Genomic DNA, 27,438 nt, shown 5'->3' with positions numbered 1-27,438 from the left:
TATTCTTTGAATTGGAGATTTCAGTGCAGCAGCTAAAAATGCAGCTAACCTTGATAAACAGGCAGTTTTTATGATTTAGTGAAATCGCTGTCTCATACTTGTGCCATTGTCTGACGACAGAAATGGAATATCTGCCATGTTTGACCCAACCTACATATATCAAACAATGTTTGGACTGTACAGAAACACAAAAACAAACTACAACAAACCCCTCCCCAAAACAGGGATTATCCACTCATAATTTAGCAACTGTAACTAAGCATGGCATTTCTGTCAAACTTTGTATTTCACCTCATTCTGAAGTGGTGTTTGTAGAGCATGTTTTTTTTTTAGTCTTTTCAAAACCAAAAACACAAGAGCAAAAGTGTAAAGAACGGATTAAACAGTGTGTTTAGTCACTCTAATGTTAGCTGTAATCATTAGCATGTCCAGATAACTACCTACAGTAGTAATGGAACATGACTTCTGAGGTCAAGGAGCTTATCATTAACTAACTACATTAGATTGAACACTGTGTGGTCCTGGATGCTATCAGAGTTTAGAGTAATGTTAACAGCTCTGTCCTTCTCTGTATTGGATTTGGGGAAGTTTACACTCCAGTAACACCAGCTAACATTATCTGAGATAGCATTACATTTGCTAAACACACTGGTTAATCCTCAACCTAATATCTTTTCCCTTGTAATGTTAAAAGTAAACACACACTTGTGTGTAATACAAACCAGTATGTAAGCTAAACAGGGTTGTTTAGAAGGAAATAACTGTCTGATCTTACATTTTTCCTGATAATACTCACTAAATAACAAACTAGCTCTTCACTGCAAAACAAGAAAATTGTGTTTCTATAGTTAGTAGTTACCAGTAGTGATAGTAGTTACTTTTACATCATCAACTGATAAGGATGTTGACATTTTGCCTGGGACATGCAGCTTTAGCCTCTTTTAGTCTTTTAGCGTAATATGATGTACATAATAATGAATTACTAATGAATTTGAATATTTAAGGACCTTTCATATTTACTAATATTTTATTTTTTAATATCTATAATATTTTTATTATTAACATTTATTTATCTGCTGGAAACATTAAAAAAACAGCCAGAGACAGTGTTTTCAATCAACTCGTGGAGCTAATGTTAGCTAAATGAGCTGATAGCTGTTAGCTAATACAGCTGATAAATAAATCTGCCAGCGACAGTTTTCTTATCAGCTGACAAATGAGGAGCTGCTTTTCTCTTCCTCAGTCCAAAATCAGATAGTTTCAAAAATTACTGAGAATTTCAGGTGGAAAATCTGCCACCGTTATAACTGTAAACTGCATGCATGCAATGTGCCGTGCCAAAACTGAGCACTTTAGAGGGATATCAATGGTAACTAAGAGGGGTGGAGCTTAGAGAACAGTCAATTCAATTAGTAGCAGTACTACTCACTTGTAATTATGGCACTTGTGGTGTTGTTTTTGGTGGCCTGGACTTCTGCTTCAGTAACAGAAGAGGTGTTTACTGGGAGCTCTCTATAATACAGCCGATATCCAGTCAACACCCCATTGATAGTGTTGTCACTTGGACGCTGGAAACATGCAAACACACAGCACATGTAAAAGGGTATTAGTAATCAATTTTTCAAGAAGAAACCTCTATACATGTGAAAATCCTGCACAATTTTAATTTTCTTGGTGTAGTGAGGTGACTGACAGGACACTGACAGGCTGGCTCAGCAGTATTTTATCCGCAGAGTCCACTTTTAAAGGGCTGGTGGATTGGTGTGGCTGTAACCCGCATAGACAAATTGATGCTTCAGTGGCTTTGGCATTCTTGTAAAAGATGATGAAATTGCTGGTGACTTTGTTTTTCATAGCCCCTTCTGCTTTGACATAAAGCTAGAAGGAGTGAGAGAAGACATTTCCAAACAGAAGAGGACATCTTCTAAATCAGTGAAGCAGCCAGGCTGTATTTACTGTCTATTCACATATCACTGATGCTCTAAACCACCTCTATTTTTCCATACCTCCCTTCTCTCTTTTTTCCTCTGCTGTTAGATGTTGGTGATGTTTGCCTCTCTCGCCCTTTAACATCTCTCCTGCTGGTATATCCTCATTAAGAGTTTGAACATTTCTCTCCCCCTCCCAGGACTGTCTGTCCATCCCTCCAATCTGTTTGTGCTGCCCTCTGACCTTTCCTCATTCAATAAATAATGATAATTGCATCTACACACACAGTACGAACACACATACAAAGAAAGTCCGCAGGGGTTTGCAGTGGGCTTAGACTATATGTCTTGTTGTGAAGGTCTGTGTATGAACTGTACTTGTGACTGAAGTGTGTTAGAGGTCTGATAATAGACAATACCTTCCACTGCACCAGGACTGAGGTAGTGGTTGTTGGTTTCACTGCGACTATCACTGGAGGCTCATCAGGCACTGGACAGAAAAGAAAGAGAAAAACAGATTGAGGAAGAAAACAGACAAATACAGACAGACAGACTTACTCCTTCACATCCTTAAAGTCCATCTCTATTATGTTTTCAAATCCAAATACTTTCATGTCTTTGCGATTCATCAGTGTCCAGTCTCTTACCATCCTGCAGGGTTGTAACAGCCTCCGTCTCTTTACTGAGGACACTGTCTCCTACATCATTAGTGGCCAGCATCCTTAGCTTGTATGATGTGAAGGGCTTCAGCCTACAAAAACACACGCACAAACACACAGATGTTCAGACATTCATTCACATGCTATACTTAATCTTACATCTACCCTACATATATATATATATAAAACATATGTATATATATATATTTCTTTTTCTTCATGTGCATTAGTCTCCAATTGTTTTGTTGATTTTCTTTGTACTGCCTCATTAAGAGCTTGTCAGTCACCTGTAGAGCATTTTGAATTGCACTAACCTGTATGAAAGTTGCCAGATAAATAAAGTTTGATTTGAGTGGTACAGTAATCAAGGTGAGATACCTGTATACTGATGAAAGGTGATGAAAACATTTATAATAAAAGTAATTGCTGTAATGCCAGAGCCTAGAAGAATCCTGTGGTAAACATGTTGTTGTTTCCACTAAGGTTTCTCACCAAAGAGCATTGTGTGCATTGTCTTACACAACAACAAGCTGAATGCGTTCCAGAGAACAAAAGGGACTGGAACACACAGATTAATTCACAGCCTTTAATTGTGCAAACAGACTAATGTTTTGACAATAGTGTCAGGAAGTCTGCTGCCCTCAAACTGAGAAGTACCTCAATCAGCTGCATTATGTTTCAAGCTTAATGCGTTTTCTTCCTTTTAAAACATTTGTAAAGCCTTCTTTGGGAAGTTTTGACACCTACATTGTTTACATTGGCTTGTGTTTTTTTTTTCTCTTCTTACTCTACCACAAATATATACAAAAAAGGTGCATGTGCTATACAAGACACACGCAACATAGAGAGGCAATATATTGAATCAGAAACAGCCTTGTTCTGTTCTAGAAAACTTCACATCACCTCAATGGAAACAATCATGTTGACATTTGTAATAGCACAAACAAGCCTTACGTGACAGATGTCATGTGGTTCACTCCATATGTCTAGATAAAAATGGTAATTTAAAAAAACAAATGTATTATTGTTTTTATAAATATTTCTATTTTAGTTGCCTTAAACAAATACCCTTTCCCATAAGCCCTAGATGCATGTTAAAAATCACAAGCTTGACAAAAGTGGTGAGTCCATAGGTGAATCGACCTTTTTTAGACAGCAGCAGATTACGGCCAAGAGAGCGCTTGTGGATATCATGGATATGGATGAAACTAACTTATGATTAAATCTGTCCCAGTTTCATGGGAGCTGTAGTTTTTTGTATACTAACAAATCTAATCTGTTGTTTAAAATGATGACCGTTTCATCCTCTAATAACGAGTGCCACGGTGGATTGTAATTTAGATCATAGATAAGTCATTTTTTTAGGAGGGCTGACTACAGAAACGCTCAAAGGGAGATTACATTAAGAGGTTAGTGGAACAGAGAGTAGCCCAGACGTGACGTCAGGGTCTCTGCTCTCTAAGGGAACCTGTTCATCAAAAAGTTGTTCTACCGCACCACGATTGGTCAAAAACTCCACTGGGCACCTTTAACAATCTGGGAATAACTTCACCACCACCACCTTCTCCCCTTCTCTCAGACATGTTTTGCTCTTTCAGTGGCCTTTGAAGAGCAGACAAGGTCTTGCATAGTAATCATCGTACACCTTTCCTAATTGCCTCCACTCCTTAAGTATTTTTACTGCCATACAACCACAACATCTTATCTGCATTTCTCCTCTGTGCAAGGTGAATGCATTAATAAGCACAGACTAACAATTTACATCAGTCAGTTTGAAAAAAACATTTACTCTGGAGGCAATTACAATCAGCCCCATGAACATACACCCATTGTTAGAGACTAGCTGAACAAGTCTGCAATATGGTGCTTTGTAGCATGCTAATACTTTAAACGTACCCTCTCTTACACTCTCTTGTACACACTGTGGGAAAATTGGTTACACTTTAAAAAGTACAGTTGGCGGCAAAACAGCAATGTTTCCTCAATTCTAATTGAAATAACCTATTATTAACATGAGTTAACAGGGTGAATTTAATAAATTGTAACAGGAAGTCATTCAACCCCTTTCCACCTCTACTCTCGCATTACCTGCAAGGTCCTTCTCCAGACATTATTTACCGAGTGCCTGAGAGACTACAGAGGACCAGTTAGAAATTCAGCAGGCGACAGGAGAAGTGTTCAAGTGTCTTCTTGTATAATAATGAGCTGGGCCCAATAAAGAACCAGAAAAAGGCCCTATGGTTGTGGGTATCGTAGGAATAGAACATCAAAGGCACCAACTCAAAGAGGATGGAGTATCAACAGCACTGGGAGGATGTTAAGGACAGTGTTTGAAAGTGTGTGTGTGTCTGTGTGTCTGTGTATCAGCCTGGGGACTCCGATGTTTTGGTTCCAAAGACGTCTCAGTGGAAAACAACAATTAAGGATAGATAACAAGTAAGTATGTGTGTGAGCATGCAGAGATGTAAGCTAATTCCTCCATCCAGCACTGTAATGAGAGCATTCAGTGATAGAATGAGCAGAAAAATGGCAACAAAACAACAACAGCAGCACTCTGCCATCATGGCACATAAACTCTCCCTGAGGCAGGTTGGAACAGGCTGGTGTCTATTCACTGAGACACACTGAGAGAACACTCTTCAGCATCTCAAATAGCCCTGTGATAGCTTGGGAAGGAGCGCAAAAAAACAGTCACGAAACAGAAGACACACGTGGGAACACACACACACACACACATACCATACACTAGTAAAGCCTCATAATAAGTCCTGCTACTCAGGCTGTCAGGGAAGTTAGAGTATCCATCCAGTCTGACCACCGTCACCTGATGCCATAACAACAGTCTAAGCAGAGTGGAGAGGATGGAGAGATGGAAAAGGAAGAGACGCAAAGGGAATGAAGGCCTCTTCCAAAGGATGAGTGGAAATGATTCTTGAGGATGAATGAAGGAAAGAATACATTCCTGATGGATTTTGAAAACATTGGCTTTTGATGGATGGGGGAAGGAGGGGAAAGAGGGTGGTGACAACAAGAGGAATGACAGATGAAACGGTAAAAATGGTTGTAGAGAGAGACAATGGAAAAACGGCACACATAAACTTGAAAGGATGATGGTAGAGTGAGAAAACAAGGTATAAGAGAAGCAGACAGACACTTCCTGCTCTGCCTGTTTGATTAGGTGACTGAGATCCTCCTTGTTTCTGCAGTGATTATGATTCCTCTGCTCTCCCTGGTGGCTTTTGGTTTGTTTTTTGCTCCACCAACCTTTTCTGTTCTGAATAAATATTTTTTTTTTCCCGTTCTGCGTTCTAATTCTCTGTTGTTTTATTTCAGAATTCACTGCATCCTCATCTCTGTCCACTTCTCTCCCCAAGGATGCATAAACATTACATGGTTTTTTACACACTGCTTTAACTAATTCATGTCCAACATGCCATCCTAGACAATATTTCCATGTAAAGGGTGCAGTAACAATGATGTGGGAAATTTATTCCTGTTCTCTCCAAGGATGCTTGAGATGGCCTAATTGACTGTTGGTTACTCATTGTGGCTATGCATGTCAAGCTCTCTGGCACGTCTGTTGTCTGACATGGCACATATGCAGTTTACAATGATCATGGTGGCAGATTTACTATCCTCAAAATTCTTAGTCATTTTTTATACAATGGGTCCTTGATTTCAGGCAGTGGTAGACAAAAGCACACTTGTAATTTCCAGCAGGGGACAGTCGGTTTTGCTGGCTGCAGTGACACCTGTGGTTAGCATTCAACTGATGCTAATATTGCATGTCACAGGCAAAAAGTCAGAATCCTCACCAGTTGATGACCCATGTAGAAGACATGCAACTAAAGAAAAACATTATTCTTGTATTGCAGTGTAGTTAGTTGTAGTTAGTCTGATAACTATCATAAGTATAAAATTGCAAAATCAGTTATTTCATTCTAACAAATTCCTGTTTAGCTGCTCAGCTTACACAGTTGGACATACATGTTACATAGTATTTTCAAAAGTATCACTCTTGATATCTCAACAGGATTTCAGGATGAGTACTAAATGATATGTTTGGTGTAACGTAACGCTATCTGGCTGGGGGTGCTGGAGTGTAAACTTCCCAAAATCCAATAAAGTGCAGAGCCTAAACTCTGATATAGAAGCATTTAGGAACGGCTCCCACATAGTGAAGAGATACTCCACAGTGGATTTGCTATTGTGAACGGAGCTTTTTATAATGTCAACTGTAACTCCACAAAGTATAAAAGACTTCATGGCAATGGAAGCAACGTACCTACCTTCAGCAGTAACCCAGAGTTGGCAGTTTACATGAGAGTAAAAATTTCTTTCGCTGTTGTGTTTTTGATTTTGGAAACTGTAAGAAAAGACACCATTCTTCAAACTATTTATGTGTGTGTGTGCGTGTGTGTGTGTGTGACTGTACATATGAGCACATGTGTGTACCTGTCAACGGTCCATGCGGTCAGGTTATGCGGGATATCAGCGGTATGTGTGGTCCAATCCCCGCTGGGCAGCTCCTTGATCTGAAGAGTGAAGTATCTCAGGGGGGACGAGCCTGAGCCACCAGTCACCCAGTGGAGGCGGAGCTGGCGAGATTCAACCCCATCCTGAGGAACAGACAACTTCCTCGGTGGCTGGGGACGCTCTGTGAATGTGGTGAGGAGGATGGAAGAGGGGAGATAAAAAAGGAGAGTGGGAGGAGACGAAAGACGCAGAGGAGAGATGAGAGGGGATGAGAGAGAAGGTAGAAAAAGTGATGTGACAAGGATGGAAACAGGGGAATTGTAGGGGAAGCATGAGAAGGGAAAAAAGAGAAAAACAAATTAAAATTTCTAGAGCAATTTCACATTCAGAAACACATTATACTTTTTAGCAGTTCAACTTTGTGTGGCTATTTTTATGATTATATTGGTGATTATATCTATGTGTATATTTTCGTACATCAGAATACTCTCTCCCTGTGTTATTTGTTCATTTATCTCTTGTCATATGCTAAATATATGTTAAAAAATAATTTCATACTTTTATACCAAAATCCCTTTCTTTTCTCTTCCTGTAAAACAATCTCTTTCTCATGACTCATCTTGAACTCAGGGGCGTGTACATAAATCTCTAAATCCGCAGGTGGGGGAGGTGTATTCGTCATACATATGTCACTTAAATACATCATGTTACAAAAAAGTGCCCCAGTGAGGTATTGTTCGAGCTTCGGTGCTCCTTGGCATAGATTGTACAAGTCCGTGGAACTCTACTGGAGGGATGAACACCATTCTCCCAAAAGATATTCCCTCATTTGGTGTCTTTATGATGATGGTGGAGAATGCTGTTTAAGACATTGTTCTAAATATAATTCACTTGTATGGAAGCATCTCCGTTCTTTGTTTCTCCACTCATTAATTCCGTCACCTACCCGGAGCTGTATATATTGAAATGAGTTGTCAAAAATGTAGACGATCATAGATAGAATTACTGCTGATACCTTGTAACACGTGTGACATGGGTAGCCTGCATTTACATCACATATGCGTCAGTGTGACTGTTGCAATATGTTTAAAGTGTGTATAAAAGTGTATATTTTTATTCTGGGACTCCACTAGAGTAGCTGTGTATGATTCACAGTTCAAAAAACTCCTTATTTATCTAATACTGGCCCTTTATGCAGTCCCTCAGTTCAGTCTTAGCTCCTGTCTCATTAAGGCCCCCCTTCTGATGAGCCCACTCTGTTGTGTTAAGTTACTGCTGATGAAAACCAAACATTTCCTGCTTTATTGCTTCATATTAAAAGCTTTTAAATAACTAAATAATGGGACCACCGAAGTAGCAGAGATTCATTAGCGGCACTAAAAACCAGTTGACACAACAAGATATGGAGATATTTAGAGCTCGTTGTTCAGCGGATCAGTTAGAAATAATGCAGAGAGGAATAGTACAAGCAGAAACAGCCACAGTGATGATGATGTTTGATGAAGAGCTGCAGATGACCAGCACACTTCCAACAGGTAGCCTTCTTATTTTACTTTGCCGTGCTTTGTAATGGAAAAACACTCACAGCGTGCCAGCTCAATTCAAGCCATGACTACCCCCAAAACAATGGAAAAAAGCCATAATGTTAGCGGACTAAACGACAATATAAAGAAATCCGTCACGGGCCTCACAGGGATTACTTCTACATATGTCTACCACATTATTTGACACTTTGGCCACGTTTAATATGAACAACCAACATTGTAACATTATATATAAATGACTGAAAATAAGGAAAATCATAATAGGTCCTCTTTAAATGAAACAAGACATCTACCCTCTGCGGCATCAAATAAACAATTTCTTAACAGATTGCCAGCGTGTGTGTGTATTTGTGTCTTTGCTATTCAATTAGGAGATGAAAGATGGCTCTGGGAGTCAGTATCTTTGTACAACTGTGTTGGCAGTAACTGTGTGTTTAGTAGACGTGTGTACACACATGCACAAGCATACACACACACACACACACACACACACACACACACACACACATACACATACACACACACACACACACAAACACACACACACAAACAAAAACACACATGGTTGGGGGGCATATCTGTTTAATTTCAGAGGCATCAGGTTATCGATTAAGTCCAGAAATAAAAGCATTATTGATTCTCTCTGAAGTTTAATTAATCTGCACTTATGTTCTCAAACATACGCACAAGCACAGTCACACACACTGACACACACACAGGCTTGCCTTCATTCATCCTTATCACAAGTAATTTAAGTCAAATCTGTTTGTCTCCCGTCTTCCCTCTTGCCCTTATTCTTCAGTCCCTTCAAGATTTGATTATTCTCTCCCTCTTTTGTTTTCCTGATAGCATCTGTGTCTCCCTGTCTGTTCTTCTCTTGTTCCATTCCACAGTAAAGATCATGTTCTGATAATAAACTCATAATTGTCAGAACAAGAGTTGCCCTTTCAGCACTTACTCAACTGTTAACTGCTAAGCAAGGGAGAGGAGAGGAGAGGAGAGGAGAGGAGAGGAGAGGAGAGGATGAATTCTGCTAAATACGCTTTGTTGTCCATTACCTCATCAGTTATCACCCTCTCAGAGACAAACATCAGCATGGGCAAATCTCTAGAGGGAGTAGCAGTTTTCTCTAATTCATTCAAACACGTGCATGCAATTTCACACACATACATACGCACATTCAAAAAGCCAATTTACGTTTTCTAGGGATTACGTTGGTCTCTTCAGCATCATCAGAAAGAAATCTCTATTAGGCTATTCTGTCTATCTCACAGTGAGAATGAGCCATTATGTTACTGAAGTGGAACAGAGAACCACAGAATTCTACTCTAAAGAAATCCTGATAATGATGCTGCCGATGCTATGATATCTGATCCAATTAAAATGCACTACACAAGCTGTTAGCTCCGAATAGAATATCTGACATCATGATTCCAGGTTTTCATAAAAATTCATTTCACTGTCACATTTTAATATAAGGAGTTTTGTAGCATTTCAGTGCTTTGCTAGACATACACAGTGCTGGCTGACAGAGAAAACTGGAGAGAGAGAGAGAGAGATCAGGGATGACATATATCAAAGGCTGTGAGCTACATTCAAACTGAAGTTATTCATGCGTTAGCCTACTGAGACACCAGAACCACTGTAACTTCATTCTTAAAGTGATGTTTCACTCTGGTGGGGTAGCTTTTAGCTCGGGAGTGGTCAAATCTCAGCACCACCCGACAATTAAACCATTCCTCAACTTCTCTTTAACAACTGATATTACCCTGCTCACAAAATAAATCAATGTTAACTTTATTTACAAATTGTTTTTACATGCACAGTTTGATTTTTATAATGAATTTTAGGATACTTTTTCATAACAAAACTAAAATTATTACCACTGGTGGTAGTTATTAGTAGTTTTATCTAAAAACAGAACTTACCAAAGAAAAAGATAATAAGACTTGATGCGGCATATTAAAATTAAATCCATATTAAGATAAAATCCTATTATTTTATCTTATAATGAAATGTATAATGTTTTGATGAGAAAATTGGTGAAAGACAAGAAAATTATAATGAACGCAAATCAATATATCTGTCTTTAATGTTGCTATAATCAATATTGTTATATTAACAATGGATCAAATGACTACTTGTATATTAAATTTGTTATTCGTAGTGACAAATGCACAGATAATTATTAACCAAATCTGCAATTCCCCTCAACTCTATGCAGTGTTTCAGCATCATTCAGCTTATTGTTTTGGTTTTTCCAGTGCAGTCAGTGTTGTTATTAGTGTTGGAACGGCTGTGGCTCAGGAGGTAGAGCTGGTCGTCCACTAATCAGAAGATCGGCAGTTCGATCCCTGGCTCCTCCAGTCTGCATGTCGAAGTGTCCTTGGGCAAGATACTGAACCCCAAATTGCTCCTGATGGCTGTGCCATCAGTGTGTGAATGCGTTAGGTTCCCCTCCTAATGAGCAGGTTGGCACCTTGTATGGTAGGCCCTGCCATCAGTGTGTGAATGGGTGAACGTTGGCATGCAGTGCAAATTGCTTTGAGTGGTTGGAAGACTAGAAAGGCACTATAAAAGTGCAGTCCATTAATCTGTTTTCAGAGAAAAAACTCTAAAAATCACTGTTCACTACCTGACCAGCACCAAAGAGGAGACAAACAAAGGTAGCGACTAGCTGGTGTACATAATGGAGCATTTAAAGCCAGATATGTCCCTCAGGAGTAGGTGGAAACAAAAACTGAGCCATCAGCTAGTCGGAAACACGACTCAAATGAATGATAATGTTTAAGCATGTATACAGTAATAAGCCACTGTTTTCTAACAGGTTTGCCATATCAACTTTTTAATGATACAGTGATAATACAGCCTGTTTCTGCTGCCCTCTCATGGTAAAAAAATGAGTTAATGCATAATTTACTAAATTTCCCACCAGTTTTATTTTGAAGCAGCATCTTAGGACCTTGATTAGTTCACTTTTAGTGCTGAGTCAACACCATAAACAGTCAGAGGGGATGTTCTTCTCAGGCTACAGTCTGGCTCACAGGCTACAAACATTGCAGTATAGAACTTTGGAGCACGCTGTCATATAACAACACTTGTGATAGGACTCAGCCTGTAGCTGTGTGGTTAAAACATGAATGGGTTGTTATGCAGTATTTTATGGCTTGTAGTTTCAGCTAGCACAGCTAAACAAGGGGGTCAGTTTCATGAGCTGGTGGGGTATTGCATGCTAGTAAACAATAAAAAATGAATGAGTGGGAAGCTCCTGTTTTGTTAACTTGTGAAAGTTTAAAGCTTTAGTAACTCTGATGCACTTTCTTCTTGTACTGAGAGACTGTCAACCATTACATACCACACATACAGCCCATTCTTCTGTTAGTGTCTTCTGGTTAATTTGATATTACAATTAATACAGCACCTGTATTACCAAATCCACATGTACTATAAACACACACCAGTAGTAGTCTACATCTATAGCAGATTACCCTCTGACATATTCAGACCCAAAGCTTTAGACCTGCGCTCACCTATTCGTGATCAGTACATTTTTTCTATTAATTTTCTATTAATTTGTAAATTGTGTGTAACCATAGAATACACTAAAATCATTTGGCATCAGTTAAAATCCTTGCTGCTGCATTCTGAATGAGCTGAAGACATGAAAGCGGTTGATTGAAGCAGAAAGAGAGAGACGTGTAGAAGGTAGATAAAAGCATCACAACCTGCGGATCTGTGGAGGATAAAAACTTGACTTATTTGTTTCTAAATTGAAGTAAATATGACTGCACTACTCACTCAGTCACCCACCTTACCTCTTTAAAAGTCAAGTCACTGTAAAAATCTGTTCTATCTTTCTGGCCACTGACAGTTTGTTGGAGGATATGGTTCCTCTGCTACAGGTTTTTAGGAAGAGAACTGTCTTAGGAGTCATTGCTAAGCCTCCTCCATCTCACCATACTGTAGACATGTCTGGTCATACTCAGTGTTTAACTCCTATGATGAAGCCAATGACTGCTAAAATTAGACCAAGGAAATTAAGCAACATTTTTGCTGCCCTAAAAGACAAAATTACCATAATTGCAGTGTGCTGATAGGACTATTGATTTGATTTTGATGAATCTAAGATTTATGACTTTCAGATCTCACCTTCCGTCCTGTGCTCTCTCTTTCCAACCACTGGCATTTCAACACACTGCCAGTTAGATTTTCTTTCTCACCTATTAACTGTACAGTTTTCACCTGCCAACAACAGAGCATGGTGCTATGAGAAAATAACCAGTGTTGCAGGACAGTTGGTGAGAAAAGCTAATTGTTGTTGTCTCACTCAACAAAAATAATAACGGTTCTAATAATCTAAAAAATCTCTGCAATGAATTCAATCTCACACAGCTTATTTCTTCCCCTACTCAGCCAGATCCAAAAAATGCAGGGAAGGCCACACTTCCCAGATATTATTTTAACCAACAGACCTCAACATTAAAAATCTAGTGGTGTTTTTCCTCTTGACTTCAGTGACCACACCCAAACAGCATGTATCCATGACACAAAATTACAAAGATCCAAACCACGTACCACTGTCAAAAGGAATTTTAAACACTTTTCTGAACAAGCATTTTTGTTTGATCTGTACTATAGTGGTATTGGGTTTACCATGGCAATTCCTGATCCACACTTGACCTTGGATTTTTTATAAAAACATTTAATTCCATTGCAGACAAGTATGTACCTTATAAGAAATTCAGAGTCAAAAACAGGAACAATCCTTGGTTTTGTTTGGAAACTGCTGAAATGTTAAATGAAAGGGATGCTGCCTGGTGCAAAGCGCAAACAACTTAATCATCCTCTGATTGGCAATATTTTCGTCAACTGTTATTTGAAATGCCAAATCATCATTTTATGTCTCTGCACTATCTGAAACTAAAGGAAACCCAGCAAAAGTTTGGAAAATTATTAAATCATTATCCCATGGTCCTACCTCATCCTTACCTTATGAAATTGTACAAGGTTCAACCACTATCTCAGTTTGACGTTCAATGAACATTTTATTTTTTAAGGTTATTTATTTGAAAATGCCGGATTTCCTCCCATTGTCTCTAATCATAGTGCACCTTGCTGGGAAAACAAATTAGGCACTCAGACCTTTTCACTGAAGCCTTTCACAAATCCTGAAGTGTTAAATGCTCTTTGTTCTATTGATCCCATAAAGTCCACTGGGGCTGATCAGTTAGAGCCGAGGCTTTTTATTATTAGCAGCTCAATTACTAGTTGAATGCTTAACTTATATTTTTAATTTGACCGTAGTAACAGAAAGCATCCCTGACCTTTGTAATACAGTCTATGTCCTGTCAGTCAGTCCAATCAGCTAAATAAACCAATCTCTAAACTATCATGTCTAGCTAAAGTGAGTGAGAAACTGGTAAATGATGAGGTGAGAACATTTTTATCTCAACACTCCATTTTAAAATCATATCAATCAGTGCATTAGACAACAAGGATGATTGAGTTGCCATTTTTTATTGATTTATCTAAGGCTTTCAATACTGTTGATCATCAAATTCTTTTGAAATGCCTGGAATCTATTAGATTTGATGAAAAAGTCATATAATTGGTTTGCAAATTATCTCAGTGGTAGAACACAAGCTGTTGTGGCTGATGGCTATCAGTCAGTGTTATAGACTATGGTGATGTAATTTATATGCACTCTCCTGCCTCTACTCTTAAACCTCCCGATGCAGTCTATCATTGCGCCCTTAGGTTCATAACTGGGGATGACTTTAGAACGCATCATTGTATTATTTGATGTATGAGAAGGTTGGGTGGCAGTCGTTGGCAGTGACAAAATCACCATGTTAGTACTAAGACAGGGAAACTGGCTTTTACATACTATACTCCACACAAGTGGAACAATCAGCAGAAGCTTGTAAAATTAGACAAGCTAATCCCTTTTAATCAATTTAAATCTCTTTTGACTGACAGAGCAGTGTGAATGCATGTGTTTTTGAATTGATATTGTCCCTTATGTTGATGTCTTTGGCCTGTTTGTTGTATAATCTGTTGATACTGTAATTTTTTGTTTTTATATGTACTTTTATTGTATGTTTGTTTGTATTTTTGTGTGCTTTTATTGTTTTTATATGCACTTGTATTGTTTCTATTGTTCTTATATATGATTTGTTGTTGATGTATACTGTAACTTTCGTGTGCTTTTATATGTACTGTAATCAGGATGTCCTTGTAAAACTGAGCATGCTCTCAATGGCCCTCCCTGTTTACATAAAGGTTAGGTTACCAGGTTCTCTAGTCTAAAAACCTTCAATTTCTAAAGATCATTTAACAAATCTGGCTGAGCTGCCCCTCTTTTTTAACTGACTTCTGCTGCATGGACCCCCAGGTAGTCTCTGGAATCTCATTATACCCCTGCAGGAGTGCTTATACATAGTGATTCAATATCTACATTTTTTGCCAAGCAGCTATTCATGCGCTGGAGTTTCAAAATGTCATTTTGTGTTGCTCTGAATTTAAAATGTCCCACACATTGAAAAGGTCATGTCATACCTTTTATCTTGTGCTAATATTCACTGCCCAGTAACAATGGATTCTGTATGTCCAACCACAAATTACTTGTTGTTGAAACACTGATAACCTGTTTGAGCTCCATGCCTAAAGCTCTTGTTTGCTTTTTCTTTCTCTAGCTTTATCTCTGCAAGGACTTCACATCGACCACAACTCATTACTCCTCTATGTAGGGCTGTGGAGATCATAAAATCTTAAAATTCTAAAACTTCACCTAACCTTTCGAGACTCTTCCTGCACTGGAAGAGATGACTTAATCTGTGACAAAACATAATTTTGGACCAATTTGCCAATTCATGTGAATTTATTTGAAAAGTTAAAGAATAAGTTCAGATTTTCAAGGGGAAGAGATTTTCAATTCTATCTTCAAACAACACTGGGATGCCTGTACGCACATTTAAAGGGTTATTGGTCACTGCCACGGGCCACAAAGAGATTCTTTTCAAAAGGTGAGGGACAAAATGTGCAAAAATGCATTCTAAAGTTCAGCAGAAGCTAATATGAAGCTTCAATCATCTGAGTAAGTCAAGTGGGGATCTTTGAGTCAGTCTTTTTAGTATGACAATCCTCCTCTCTCTTTATGCTTCCACAGACAGCATTTCCTTGAGGGATACTGACACAAAGGATATTTTGTACTATAAAGACAGTAACTTTGGAAAATATCCATTTGATTTGCCTTACTCTGCTTTACAAAGGTATCTCTTCATGCCCAGTGTGAACAGGAGGAATTATTACAGTGACCAATAACACTTTCAGTTTACATATGGGCATGTGAGCATTGCATTACAACAGGCTTGAAAAATGTGAACATACTCTTTAACATGGAAGAAGAGGACAATGAAAATAAAACATGGTAAAAGTCAAAGAACATAATTATGACTGGCTCCTGTAATAGATCTTTCTAATTCTCTTCTCTAAACCTTTTGAAAGGCACAGCTGAAATTAATAACATTAATCAAGTCACTCCTACTTTATACTGGCTCATTACAGTATTTCATGTCTAATTTGGTTTATTCAACACATTTCATTTTCTTATCTATCATTATAATTGAATGTGAATTTCATTACAGATTATTACATTGCTGTGGTGTGAACGCCACATCAGATGCATGTTACGTATACTGTACAGTACAGTGGGCTACATTAAACAAGTAAATCTTACTCGTCATTAGTCAGAGCTTCCAAGCTTACACTACATTGATTCCTGTTGAATTATCCAGTGTTGTGCAGAGGTAATTTTTTAATAGAAATAAAATGAACACGCTTCACTTGTTATACTGTTTCCATTATTATGTGATTAAAAAGCCACACACTGTTGGTGTGAACATATTGAATTTAACCCCAGAGACATTTTTCACAGCAGCATAGCAGGAAAAACAAAGGTGCAACTAAAACCATTAATGATGACTCGTTTCCATTCATCAGAGCTAGTAAGCTATGCCAGTAAGCCACAATGCAGAACCCTGAAACTGACACACAACAATATTGTCATTCAACAAGAAAACGTTAACTCAAGGTCCAGTTAATGGCTTTTTTAAGCTTGAAACTGCATTTTGTCCTCAGGGTTTGGAATTTGCTCAGTTGTCATGGAAATGCTGTCATTACTAATGTTACTAATTACACCTGTTGCTGCTCTGACATGTCAAAGTATTAGCCATAAAAAGCAAACTTAATTTCTGAGAGCAGTATTTGATTCTGTCTATCTATGCAGTGCTAATGTATTCAACCTTTCAATTCATCTCAATTAACTTTGAACAGCTCAGATTCATTCAGAACCAGATGTTTTTGGGAGAGCTTGAGAGTTCTTACACGTATTTACTATATTTTAATAGGAATGGTTCACATAGCTACAGAAACAGACAGGATAGCAAATGAAATCCTGTGTCCTTTACCTCTACGTTCAGTAGTAACAACCAGGGCTTCCTGTTCTTCGCCCCAGCCCACGACGGTGCGAGCAGTGAGTCGGAACACGTAGCTCTGCTCAGGGGAAAGTCCTGTGACAGTGAACTGGCGACCGTTGGAGCCCACCTCCACTGTGGTCCAGCGCAGAGGGTCCCTGCCGTCCAGGCGGTAGGAGATCTGGTAGCCTAGTGAGGGACAGAAGGAGAGACAGAAAGAGGAATAAGACAGCTGAAACTGTGTTGAAGTCTTGTGCATCAGTGTGTGTGTGCTCTTTGTGGCCTACATTAGATCACAGAGCCCCCCACAGGAATCAAAGAAAAGACACAACGAGATAGGAAAAAGTCTGACAACTCTATTTCCCAAAAAAACATCAACACAACTACAGTGATAATCATAATTTTGACATTTCACACCAGTACAGCACACAGCAAAGATCACTTACTGACATTCTCATACAGATACACATTACATCCCCTACAAATCAGCTGGACCAGACTCTGTCTCTCCCTCCACCCTGAGGCACTGTGCCGATCAGCTGTCTGCGGTGTTCACACATTGTTGGTGTGAACATATTGAACACAGACACAGACATTTTTAACACCTCACTGGAGAGATACCAGCCTGCTTCAAGACCTCCGCCATCATCCCGTCCCAAAAAAAAACAAGGACCACAGGACTCAGTGACTACAAACCCATCACCCTGACTTCTATGGTAATGAAGTATTTTGAGCGCCTTTTACTGTACCACCTTAAAACCATCACGGACCCACTCCTGGACCTGTTACAGTTCACCTACAGAGCCAACAGGTCTATGGACGATGCAGTAAAACATGACCCTTCACTTCATCCTCCAGCACCTTGACTCTGCAGGAACCTACACTAGGATCCTGTTTGTGGATTTCAGCTCCACCTTTAACACCACCATCCGGGCTCTGCTGCAGGACAAGCTCTCCCAGCTGCTCGTGCCTGACTCCACCTGCAGGTGGATCACCGGCTTCCTGTCTGACAGGAAGCAGAACGTGAAGCTGGACCATCAGCACTGGTTCCGCTCAAGGCTGCGTCCTTTCTCCACTTCTCCCTGTACAACAACAGCTGCACCTCCAGTCATGAGTCCGTCAAACTCCTCAAGTTCGCTGATAACACCACCCTCATTGGGTCCATGAGGATGAGACCGCCTACAGATGGGAGATTGACCATCTGGTGATTTGGTGCAGACAAAACAACTTGGAGCTCAATGCTCTAAAGAGAGTGGAGATGGTTATAGATTTCAGAAGGAACGCAGCCCCACCTGCCCCATCACCCTGTGTGACTCCCCAGTCGACACTGTGGAGTCCTTCTGCTTCCTGGGAACCATCATCAGCCAGGACCTCAAGTGGGTGCAGAACATCAGCTGCCTCATCAATAAGGCTCAGCAGAGGATGTACTTCCTCCAGCAGCTGAAGAAGTTCAACTTGCCAAAGTCAATGACGGTGCACTTCTATACCACCATCGCTGAGTCCATCCTCATTTCCTCTATCATCTGGTACGCTGTTACAACTGCCAAGACAAGGGCAGAATGCAGCATATCATCTGCTATGCCAAAAAGGTGTTTGGTTGCAATCTGCCATCTCTCCAGAATCTGCATGCCTCCAGGACACTGAGGCTAGCAGGGAAGATCATGGACATAAACTTTTTGAAACGCTCCCCACCAGCAAGAGGCTGAGGTCTCTCAGAACAGTTTCTTCCCATCTGCAGCCGGCCTCATCAACAAGGCCTGGGATCCCCACTGACAGAGACTAAACCCCCAATATTATTATTACTGTTATTATCATTAGTAGTAGTAGTAATTGCACACTGCAAATACTGTTTACTCCTGGTCAATATTTTGTACATTTCATCTCAATCTATTCTATTGAATATTTAAAATTTAAACTTCTAGTAGCTCTTCTAACTTAGAATATATTTTACATATTTTTATTGTAAATTCTTTTCTTTTTTATATTATTTAGGATTACTTAATTTTGTGTATATTTTTATTACACCAAGGCCAATTCCTTGTATGGTGTGTGCAAACCTGCTCGGCAATAAACCTGATTCTGATTCTGATATAAACATACAGTTTCTCTTCTGTCCCCTTGGCTGTGACCCATGGTGTACACGGTTTGTGTCTGTTCCTCTGTCTCATGTGCAGTAAGCCATGTAATAACACTAACACCCTTCAACACATACACACACACTCAAACCACTGATCCCCAACCAAGCTTTCCACAGGCCACTGGCCACTCACAAAGGCTCTCAATATGAAGATTGTATTGTACACCAAATACACACATCCGCAAAGTCACACAAACACAGTGTGTGGAGGTGATTGGTTCACAGTAAGACTGTCAGGATGATAATCTGCTCAAAGGCACCTAATCTGGTTGTGGTGATAATCTCATCAGATAGTCTGATTGTATGTTAATGTGAACGCAGTGTGTGGAAGATTATTGGATAACAGCTAGATCACAAATCCTCTCACATCTAAACAATTGGGTCAGAGCGATGCGTTATGTTCTGTACTGAATATCATTAGGACGTCCCTGCTATACATGAGGCTAAATCTCCATTACAAAGTGACTGTGTCATTTTAGTAAAAGCCCTTCTTCTTTTCCCACAGAAAGATGTCACATGTACCATGTATTTCACACTGCTTCCTAGCTTAATGTATTCAAAATGTGTATCTCTAGCTATGTTTTTTGCCTTTAGCTGTTTAATTCCACTGGCCTTGTATATGTTAATGAAATATTCACAGCAATGGTAAGCCTACTACCTAAGCTGCTTCTAAATTACTACATTCTTTGTGCTGCAATTGTACTATCAAGTACTTCAGAGCAGAAAGCTTGTCAGTAAAACTGGCAACCTGAGCAGAGCATGTAGCAACTGCAGGTGGTGACCATATATTGTGTCTCTCTTCTTGTCTCTCATCACAATTATTTAAGACTAAACACGAGGATTGCTACAGGATATATAATGCTGTCTCCCTATGTCTTAAATCACATGTCTCCATGATTAGTTTTACCATACGCAGGGTCATTAATTAATTTAATCACCATACCCAGGATCATTGACTAACATTGACTTCCAGTAGAGCTCAGAGACACTCCCAGGAAGTTATATAAACCCTCCATTCAGGCCCTTTCCCTTTAAACTACAACTGAGAGATGAACAAACAGACCACCCAATGTCAGTTAGAGTAAGGACTTCACATTCACTCTTATTGTCTTAATTAATTCGTTTAATATTTCATGGTTTAGTTGTTAAGTGTGTAATGGATTGTTTTGTATTGCATCTGTATTTAGCAAGCCCTGAAGATGCACTAAATGCCAAGATTATGGACGTTAATTAATGTAAGTAAGAACAATGATTACTTGATTTGCTTTACTAATTTCTTCCTTTGTTTACGGCTAGTGTTCTGATTTGTAATATTTTCTTAATGCTTTCCTTTTCATATGTAGAAAAAATCATCCATCCATTGCTGATTAATTGCCACACTATTAAAATGCTGGAGTGGCTTTTTGGATCGCTGAGTTTAAAAGTGCATCCCACACTAGATGTTCTATGAGCCAATGCCACCACCATCATTGTAGTTTTTCATACAGTATGTACAATATATTAGTCGTTATAGTATACTGTTTTTGCAGATAGTATACAAAAATCCATGTTCTTTACAGTTTTAATAATATGCGTGTTGCATCAAACTGTGACTTAAGAACACCAGTGGAAATTACATTTCACAAAAAGGAAGAGGTTGTGTAACTGTGAGTAGCTCCTCCATTTTTTCTGTGCATTGCATTGAGGGACACTCAAAATACAGGTGTTTTTAAGAATTCATACTGACTTTTATGAGTATAATTAATTTTGTGACTTTTCCTGTGTGCACAAACTATATACTCAAAACCTGCTTACAATCAGTGTGTAGTATGGCAGTGGGAAGAAGTGTGTATTTGCCGCTGGGATGTTCATGGGCATGCGGTTTCATATTTATAGAGACGTTATGTAGAAACACAAATGCCTTACTGCCTTGTGCCAAATTACATAGTGCACCTTCTGTGATCTTATTTATCCTCTGTCCACCTTCTGTGTCAGAGCCCTATGGGTTGTGAACCCAAGGAGAAATGAGGCAGTCATGAGTATTAAAGAAACTGGCACACTAAATTTATTTGTATTTTCATTAACACACACACACACACACACACACACACTCACACCCACACCCAGTCTCCACACACACACACACACACCCACACACACACACACACCACACACTCAGCAAGGACACAGCAGGACTACGCGTTTGTGTTTGTCTGCGTGATCGAAAGAGAGAGATTCGCCCTCCCACTCATCCTTCTGTCACAGAGTGGTGTCGCACTAAATGTCCTCCCTCTTACAATACAGTCACACATCACTCACACTGTCCTGCTCGACTCCCTACCCCAACTGAGAGGACAAATACTACTCCTCTCTCTCCCCTTGTGCAACATACGCGCACACGCACACACCTGTCCCTCTTCTCACCTCCATACATCTCCTCTCTGCTGTCTCTCCCCTTCTGTTCTCTGCGTTTCCAGCTCAGCAGCTCTCACATTCTTCTCCCTTGTACCTTGCCTCTCTTCCTCTTCGTTAATCTGTTCTTTCTGATTCGTTCTGCACGCTGTGATTTGCAGTTTCAGAAACAAGTGATGAACAAGTGTGAATCTCAATGTGTATATGAGGCTATGTATGCATTAGGAAAGGAGTCTTGCTTCAGCAGCTATAATAGCCCTTTTCCTTAGTACACACACACACACACACACACACATACACTTACACACACACACACACACACACACACAAACACACACACACACATACATAAACACCAACAAACCTTAGCAGTGAAGTGTAGAGTAGAGAGAGCTGACCCTTGTTTGAAGGCTTAGAACAGAATCAGCTCTTTTCCATTTACGGCTTTTACTTCTTTCCTTCCCTTGAAAGATCACAGCGGTATGTGTGTGTGTGTTTCTGTGTGTTTTTTTGTGCGTGCATGTGCGCGTGTACGTGTTTAAAACTGCTAACTCATTCCCTCTATAAGCCGAGCTGTGTCCTTCAGCAATTGAAAATAAATCTATTGTCACTACAAGAGGAAAACATTGGATTATGATTTAAACGTTGCTCTCAAAACAATGCCTTCTCACATGCGTGTATATGTGTTTGTTTTTTGTACCTAATATGATGCCGTTGGGCTTTGTGGGTGGCTGCCAGACCACCCTAACTGATGACAATCGAACTTCTGGAAACACCATCCTGACAGGGGGGCCTGGGACTGGAGAGAAAAATAGAGAAGGGAGTTGGCAGCAGAATAAAACCATAATAATATACAAAGAACAGCAGAGAGAGGCACAAAGGGACTCCTTTAACACTGTTGAGAGAGAGAGATCTCAACATCAGGCACTTATATTCTAATATGCAAGTATAACAGCACCAGACTTCACATATGTATGTCCATGTACTTTCCATACACACACACACACACATATAGAGTAGGTGTCTTATACATTTTTAAGAGGTACTTCTAAAAGAAATAAAACGGAAAATGTAATTTTCTCTAAGCCTCACACTTTCTCCGTCTTTGTTCCTGATAAAAGTACATGTTCCACACCACCAAATTCATGTCAACGTGAGTGTGTGCGTATGTACAGTATGTATATGTGTGTGACTGACAGACAGGATGGAGGCTCATTACACATTGCCGGAAATTGACTTCCCTGTTCTTGTTTCATCCTGAAATGAGAAAAACTTTTCAAACATGACACTGTTTGATGGAGGATGAGTGTATGTGTGTGTGTGTGTGTGTGTGAACCTTTCTGTATCTGTGTTTGTGAGCAAATGTGTGTGTTTGTATCTGTGTGTGTGCCTGTGTGCTTATATTTTATTGCTCAAAAAGAGCACACAAGGTTGTTGGCATCCTGAAATGCCTGCCATGGTTACCAGATCTCTGCATCTGAAGAGATCTGCACACACAGCACACAAACACAATATGTTCCCTATCTTTAGATTGTGGAGGGGGTCTGAGAGGTGAGCTGAACCCAGTGGATGGTCAGTGAAGTGGGGAGACAGACAGGGTGATAGCTGCGTTGACAGCAGTGGTGAAATCAGCTACAGAGGTGAGAAGGAGGCAAAAGTGTTGATCAAAAGTGCTGGACAGAAAGGTCAGTGATCAGACCGAGAAAGAAAGAGATCCTACCATCTTCTTTGGTTCTGAGAAGTATGGGGTTGCTGGGAGGACCGTCACCCAACCGTGTATATGCCAGCACCTGCAGCACGTACATAGTGTATTTTTGGAGAACCCCGAGGAGCAGCGACACACTCCCCTCCCCTTCTGCCACCTGAACACTGGGAGGACCTTCTGAGTCCTTCTCATTGTACAACACCTGGACACAAACACACACAAATATGTCACACGTGCATTCACATACACCGTCAAAAATCTAGATAGAAAGTGGATATTGTCAGCTCTGTTAGTGTTGTTTGTCTGTTTTTCCCTCATTTTTGCTTCCTTTGACGAATAAGGCAGGCCATATCTTATATTTTTTTTTATTGTCAACATATCCCCTGAAAAGACCAAAACCAACAATGAGCTATCACTCTCAGTACTTTCAAACTCCTCCAAACATGTTTATAGTACTCAGCCCCAAGCTTGTTTACTCCTACCAAATAGGTAAATATTTAAAAATGGGTCACAAATATGCAGCTTCATTAAAAGAAATATAAATAATTCCCTAAAACCTCTGGGAAAATTTTATTCAAAAAGGTGTAAATCATGGATTTGTTGAGGATATTCTTGGGCATTTTTGCCTTTATTGGACAGCTGATAGTGGAGAAGTAGACAGGAAACACGGGGTGAGAGAGGGGCATGACATGCAACAAGGGTCCCCAGCCAGAGTCAAACCTGGGACGTTTTTTGCGATTTTTGTGGCATGCGCTGTAACCGTTCGGCTACCAGGGCGCTCCCTGTTGGGGACATTTTCACATGTGGATTTGGCATTCATAGCAGCAGGACGGTGACTCAAATTACACTACAGTGCCCATGTTAATCGTAATGAAGGAATATGAACCCAATGCAACGGTGGGGCTCACTGATGTGTTTTTTGATAACAGTGGAGGTCTGTGGCACAGATGAATAAGATTTTTTTTAAAGATTTATCAGGCTTTGGCTACAGAGACAACGCTTGTTAGTAGAAAACTTTCATCGTTGGTGTTGTTGGTCTTTTCATGGGATTTGTTAATAATGAAAATGAATGAATGAATTTGTAAATAATGAAAAATACAGAAGATCGCCAAACTTTACTGGAACACCTACTAAAACAGATCCTGAAATGCATTTCAAAATAAAAATCATACCAGTGCCCACATCTAACAAAAAACAACAACACATTGTCTGGTAACAGGATCCAATTTGATTATGTGTCAAGAACTGCCCTTTCTTGTTCTTTCTCTCACAGTGTTCATGAACTCCCTGCCACACTTGAAACCATTTTTAAGGAAAATATCAGCTCTTACTGTAAGTGTCTAAAAACAAAAGTAGTTTGGAGGAGTGCAAGGCAGGAGGCAGGAGAACTATTCAGTGTTTACCAGGGGATGCAAGGTGTTGAGGAGCTGCTGCTGGCAGCCATGTCCCATCTATTAACATGGTAGGCATGCTGCTCAGTGTGATCCTCAGGAGGGCACAACACACAGATGGGGAGTGTGATGTGCTTTGGGCGCAGTGGATTATATGACCTGGATTTTACACATTTTCAAAATAATGGATGGTACTGCTTTATTTTAAGGAGTCACAGCCCATTTTTTCTGTTGATTTGTGTATTTATAACACAACAATGTCAACACAACTGAGGATAAATCCCCTCCCTTTATAATCTTTGTTCTGCTGTTTTATGTTTGGGTGGAGATTAAGAGGTTTACTCAATTTCACTTCCACATTAGCAAAAATATGTTGCATGTGCTTTCGCTTTGTTAAATTTTCTTTTCCTAGGATGTTGAGGGGTGCTATATGCCACTGACCAAGAAAAGCAATGTTGCAAAAATACAGGCAAACTGATGCACATCTTCTCTTTATTTCAAAATCAAACAAAGAAGTGGAGTACATTATAATAATTCCCCTGAGGTTTGTGTGCGTGGGAGCCCTCAAAAAAGCAGGTGGCACCATGTTGAGTGTAAAAGAAGAGCTGTGACTGCCAGCAAGTGGTGCCCTCAGGCAAAAAATGAGTGCACCTTGTACTTAACCATCAACAGTATTTATCCAGCTCTTTCTTAAAACCCTGCACATCAGAGTATGTCACCTACGTCACCATGGGTGTGTTGCAGCAAAGACAGACTTCTTCAACTTAGCTTAGGGAATACAAGAAAAGGACTAGATCTAATTAGACAGATGTGGATAGATTGTAGGTTATGTTGCTAAAGTGGGTTGCAAGTCTGGACTCAAACACTAATGTGGAATCTCTAAAGCATAGTCAGATCATGCATGCATACTCAAAAAATTACTTACTTCTTTACAGTATGTGGCCGTTTATGTTTTAAATTTAAAAAAAAGAAAGAAAAAAGCATCTTCCAATACCAACGGGCTCTATGAATTATTGTCCATTTTTTTGTAAGGAATAATTCGGACATTGTTTCTACTACACCATGATGAAAACCACACTTTTATGGAAGGGTACTAAGCCTGAAACACTCATTTGCTTGCACACAATTATACACATGCACCCCAATGTACTTATTGTAGCTAGGTGCTTTTAAAAGCGGTAGTGCTGAAAGAACAAACTAGAGCAGTTACAGGAAATTACATCATATTCCTCTCATATCAGATTTTTGTGTGCATTTCGTGTGCCTCTGTGTGTGTGAGAGAGAGTGTGTTAAGGTGTTGGAGGAACTGATAATGGGCTGAAGGGGTCAAGTGAGAATGCCTGGGTGGGATTGTGTGTGTGTGTATGTGTGTGTCTGTGTGTGTGTGTGTGTGTTTGAATGTTTTATACACCTTATATCCAAGTATGACTCCATTTTTCTGTGCCTGAGGGAGAGGAGACCATGTGAGCAGGATCCTGGAGGAACTCACTGCCTCAGCAGTCACATTCGCCGGAGATCCAGATGGAACTAGAGAACACACACACACACACAAATACACACACACACACACACAAACACACACACACACAGCTCAGTGCTACTTCACTCTCTGAACCAATCTTCGATTTTATCTCAATCATCTCCCTCTTCCCCTCCCTTTCTCTGTCAATCTTCCCCTCACTGAAATAAAGGGAGAGTGTAGAGGGCAGAGAGAGGTGGCAGGATGAGAACAGACTCAGGGAGGTAATCGGAGCACTTTGATGCTCATTCATCTGTCTTCTTACACCCTGCTAATACAATATTGGCCAAACAGCTCAGTTGGATACTTCCAAATAATATACAGGAGGGAACAAGGTCTATGTTTGTACCAGATTCTGCTGTGTGTGCGGCGACAGTGTTGCTCCATGGTCCTGGTCCTATGGAGTTGTAGGCCTGTATCTGGACCTGATACTGGGTCCAGGGATTCAGGCCCTCTGCTGTGGCCTCACTGGTCTCCCCCGCTCCCTCCACGTCCTCGGTCCTGTCCTCCCCCTGGCCGTCTGTCCTCCACACACGGAGCCGGTAGCCTACAGTCTCTGGGTTGCTGTTGTACTCCGACTCTGGAAGAGGCTGGAAGCCAGTGAAGAGTGAGAGGAGGGAGAAAAACAGGAGCTTATACGAAAGTCTTTTTCAAAATATCATTCTTGCTCTACATCACATGTAGCTACAGAAAAATTGATGTTTTTTTTGTGAGTTCAGTTTAGTTTATTGTCATTATGAACACAAACAATGTGTTTACAGACAGTACAGTGCATACTAGTTGCTATATATGCTGTATATTTATACAAGGTCATGAGCTATTCAGCAAATACCCTTTCTTGTTAAAGGTTCTATTTGTAAGAATCAGAAATTTCCTCTCATTAGTGACACTGCTGGCCGTTAAGTGAGCTGCAGTCAACATCCTGTTGCTTGCGGACATGCTTATTTGCATCAGCGGCTCTTTTTCCTCGCTTACACTTCTCATAATAACATAAAAGATCTCTAACGTTGTGTTTTGCACCATGTTTCAGCAAAGCATCTCTCACTCCCAGTCAGAAAGTCAGGGAGAGTCTCATTTTTTACATTACATTACAACCCAAACAATTAATACATGTTAATTGCTTCACAGTTCTTACATATAGAACCTTTAAGTTATATTTGTCAAAAAAAATATATATATATATTTGTGTATATATAAATATATATATATATATA

General features: G+C 39.8%; 1 protein-coding gene across 3 annotated transcripts in view; it reads right to left on the bottom strand.

Annotated features, from left to right (window-relative positions):
* Positions 1-27,438, bottom strand: part of LOC122979734 (protein sidekick-1-like) — a 247,661-nt gene that overhangs the window by 15,721 nt on the left and 204,502 nt on the right. For 2 of the 3 annotated variants that reach the window (XM_044347437.1, XM_044347438.1), the window contains 9 exons: positions 26,574-26,814; positions 26,117-26,232; positions 23,330-23,516; positions 22,310-22,408; positions 17,076-17,270; positions 7,043-7,244; positions 2,576-2,679; positions 2,348-2,418; positions 1,430-1,568 (listed from right to left, as the gene is read on the bottom strand). In XM_044347437.1, the coding sequence (XP_044203372.1) occupies positions 1,430-1,568; positions 2,348-2,418; positions 2,576-2,679; positions 7,043-7,244; positions 17,076-17,270; positions 22,310-22,408; positions 23,330-23,516; positions 26,117-26,232; positions 26,574-26,814 (1,354 nt within the window). Of the gene's footprint in view, positions 1-1,429; positions 1,569-2,347; positions 2,419-2,575; positions 2,680-7,042; positions 7,245-17,075; positions 17,271-21,621; positions 21,707-22,309; positions 22,409-23,329; positions 23,517-26,116; positions 26,233-26,573; positions 26,815-27,438 lie in introns of those variants that run through there. The other variant, XM_044347439.1, reaches the window with a different exon arrangement.

The sequence above is a fragment of the Thunnus albacares genome, chromosome 3 (assembly GCF_914725855.1).
Source record: "Thunnus albacares chromosome 3, fThuAlb1.1, whole genome shotgun sequence".
Classification (NCBI taxonomy): domain Eukaryota; kingdom Metazoa; phylum Chordata; class Actinopteri; order Scombriformes; family Scombridae; genus Thunnus; species Thunnus albacares.
The sequence above is the reverse complement of the archived record's forward strand: the minus strand, read 5'-3'. Positions and strand labels throughout refer to the sequence as shown.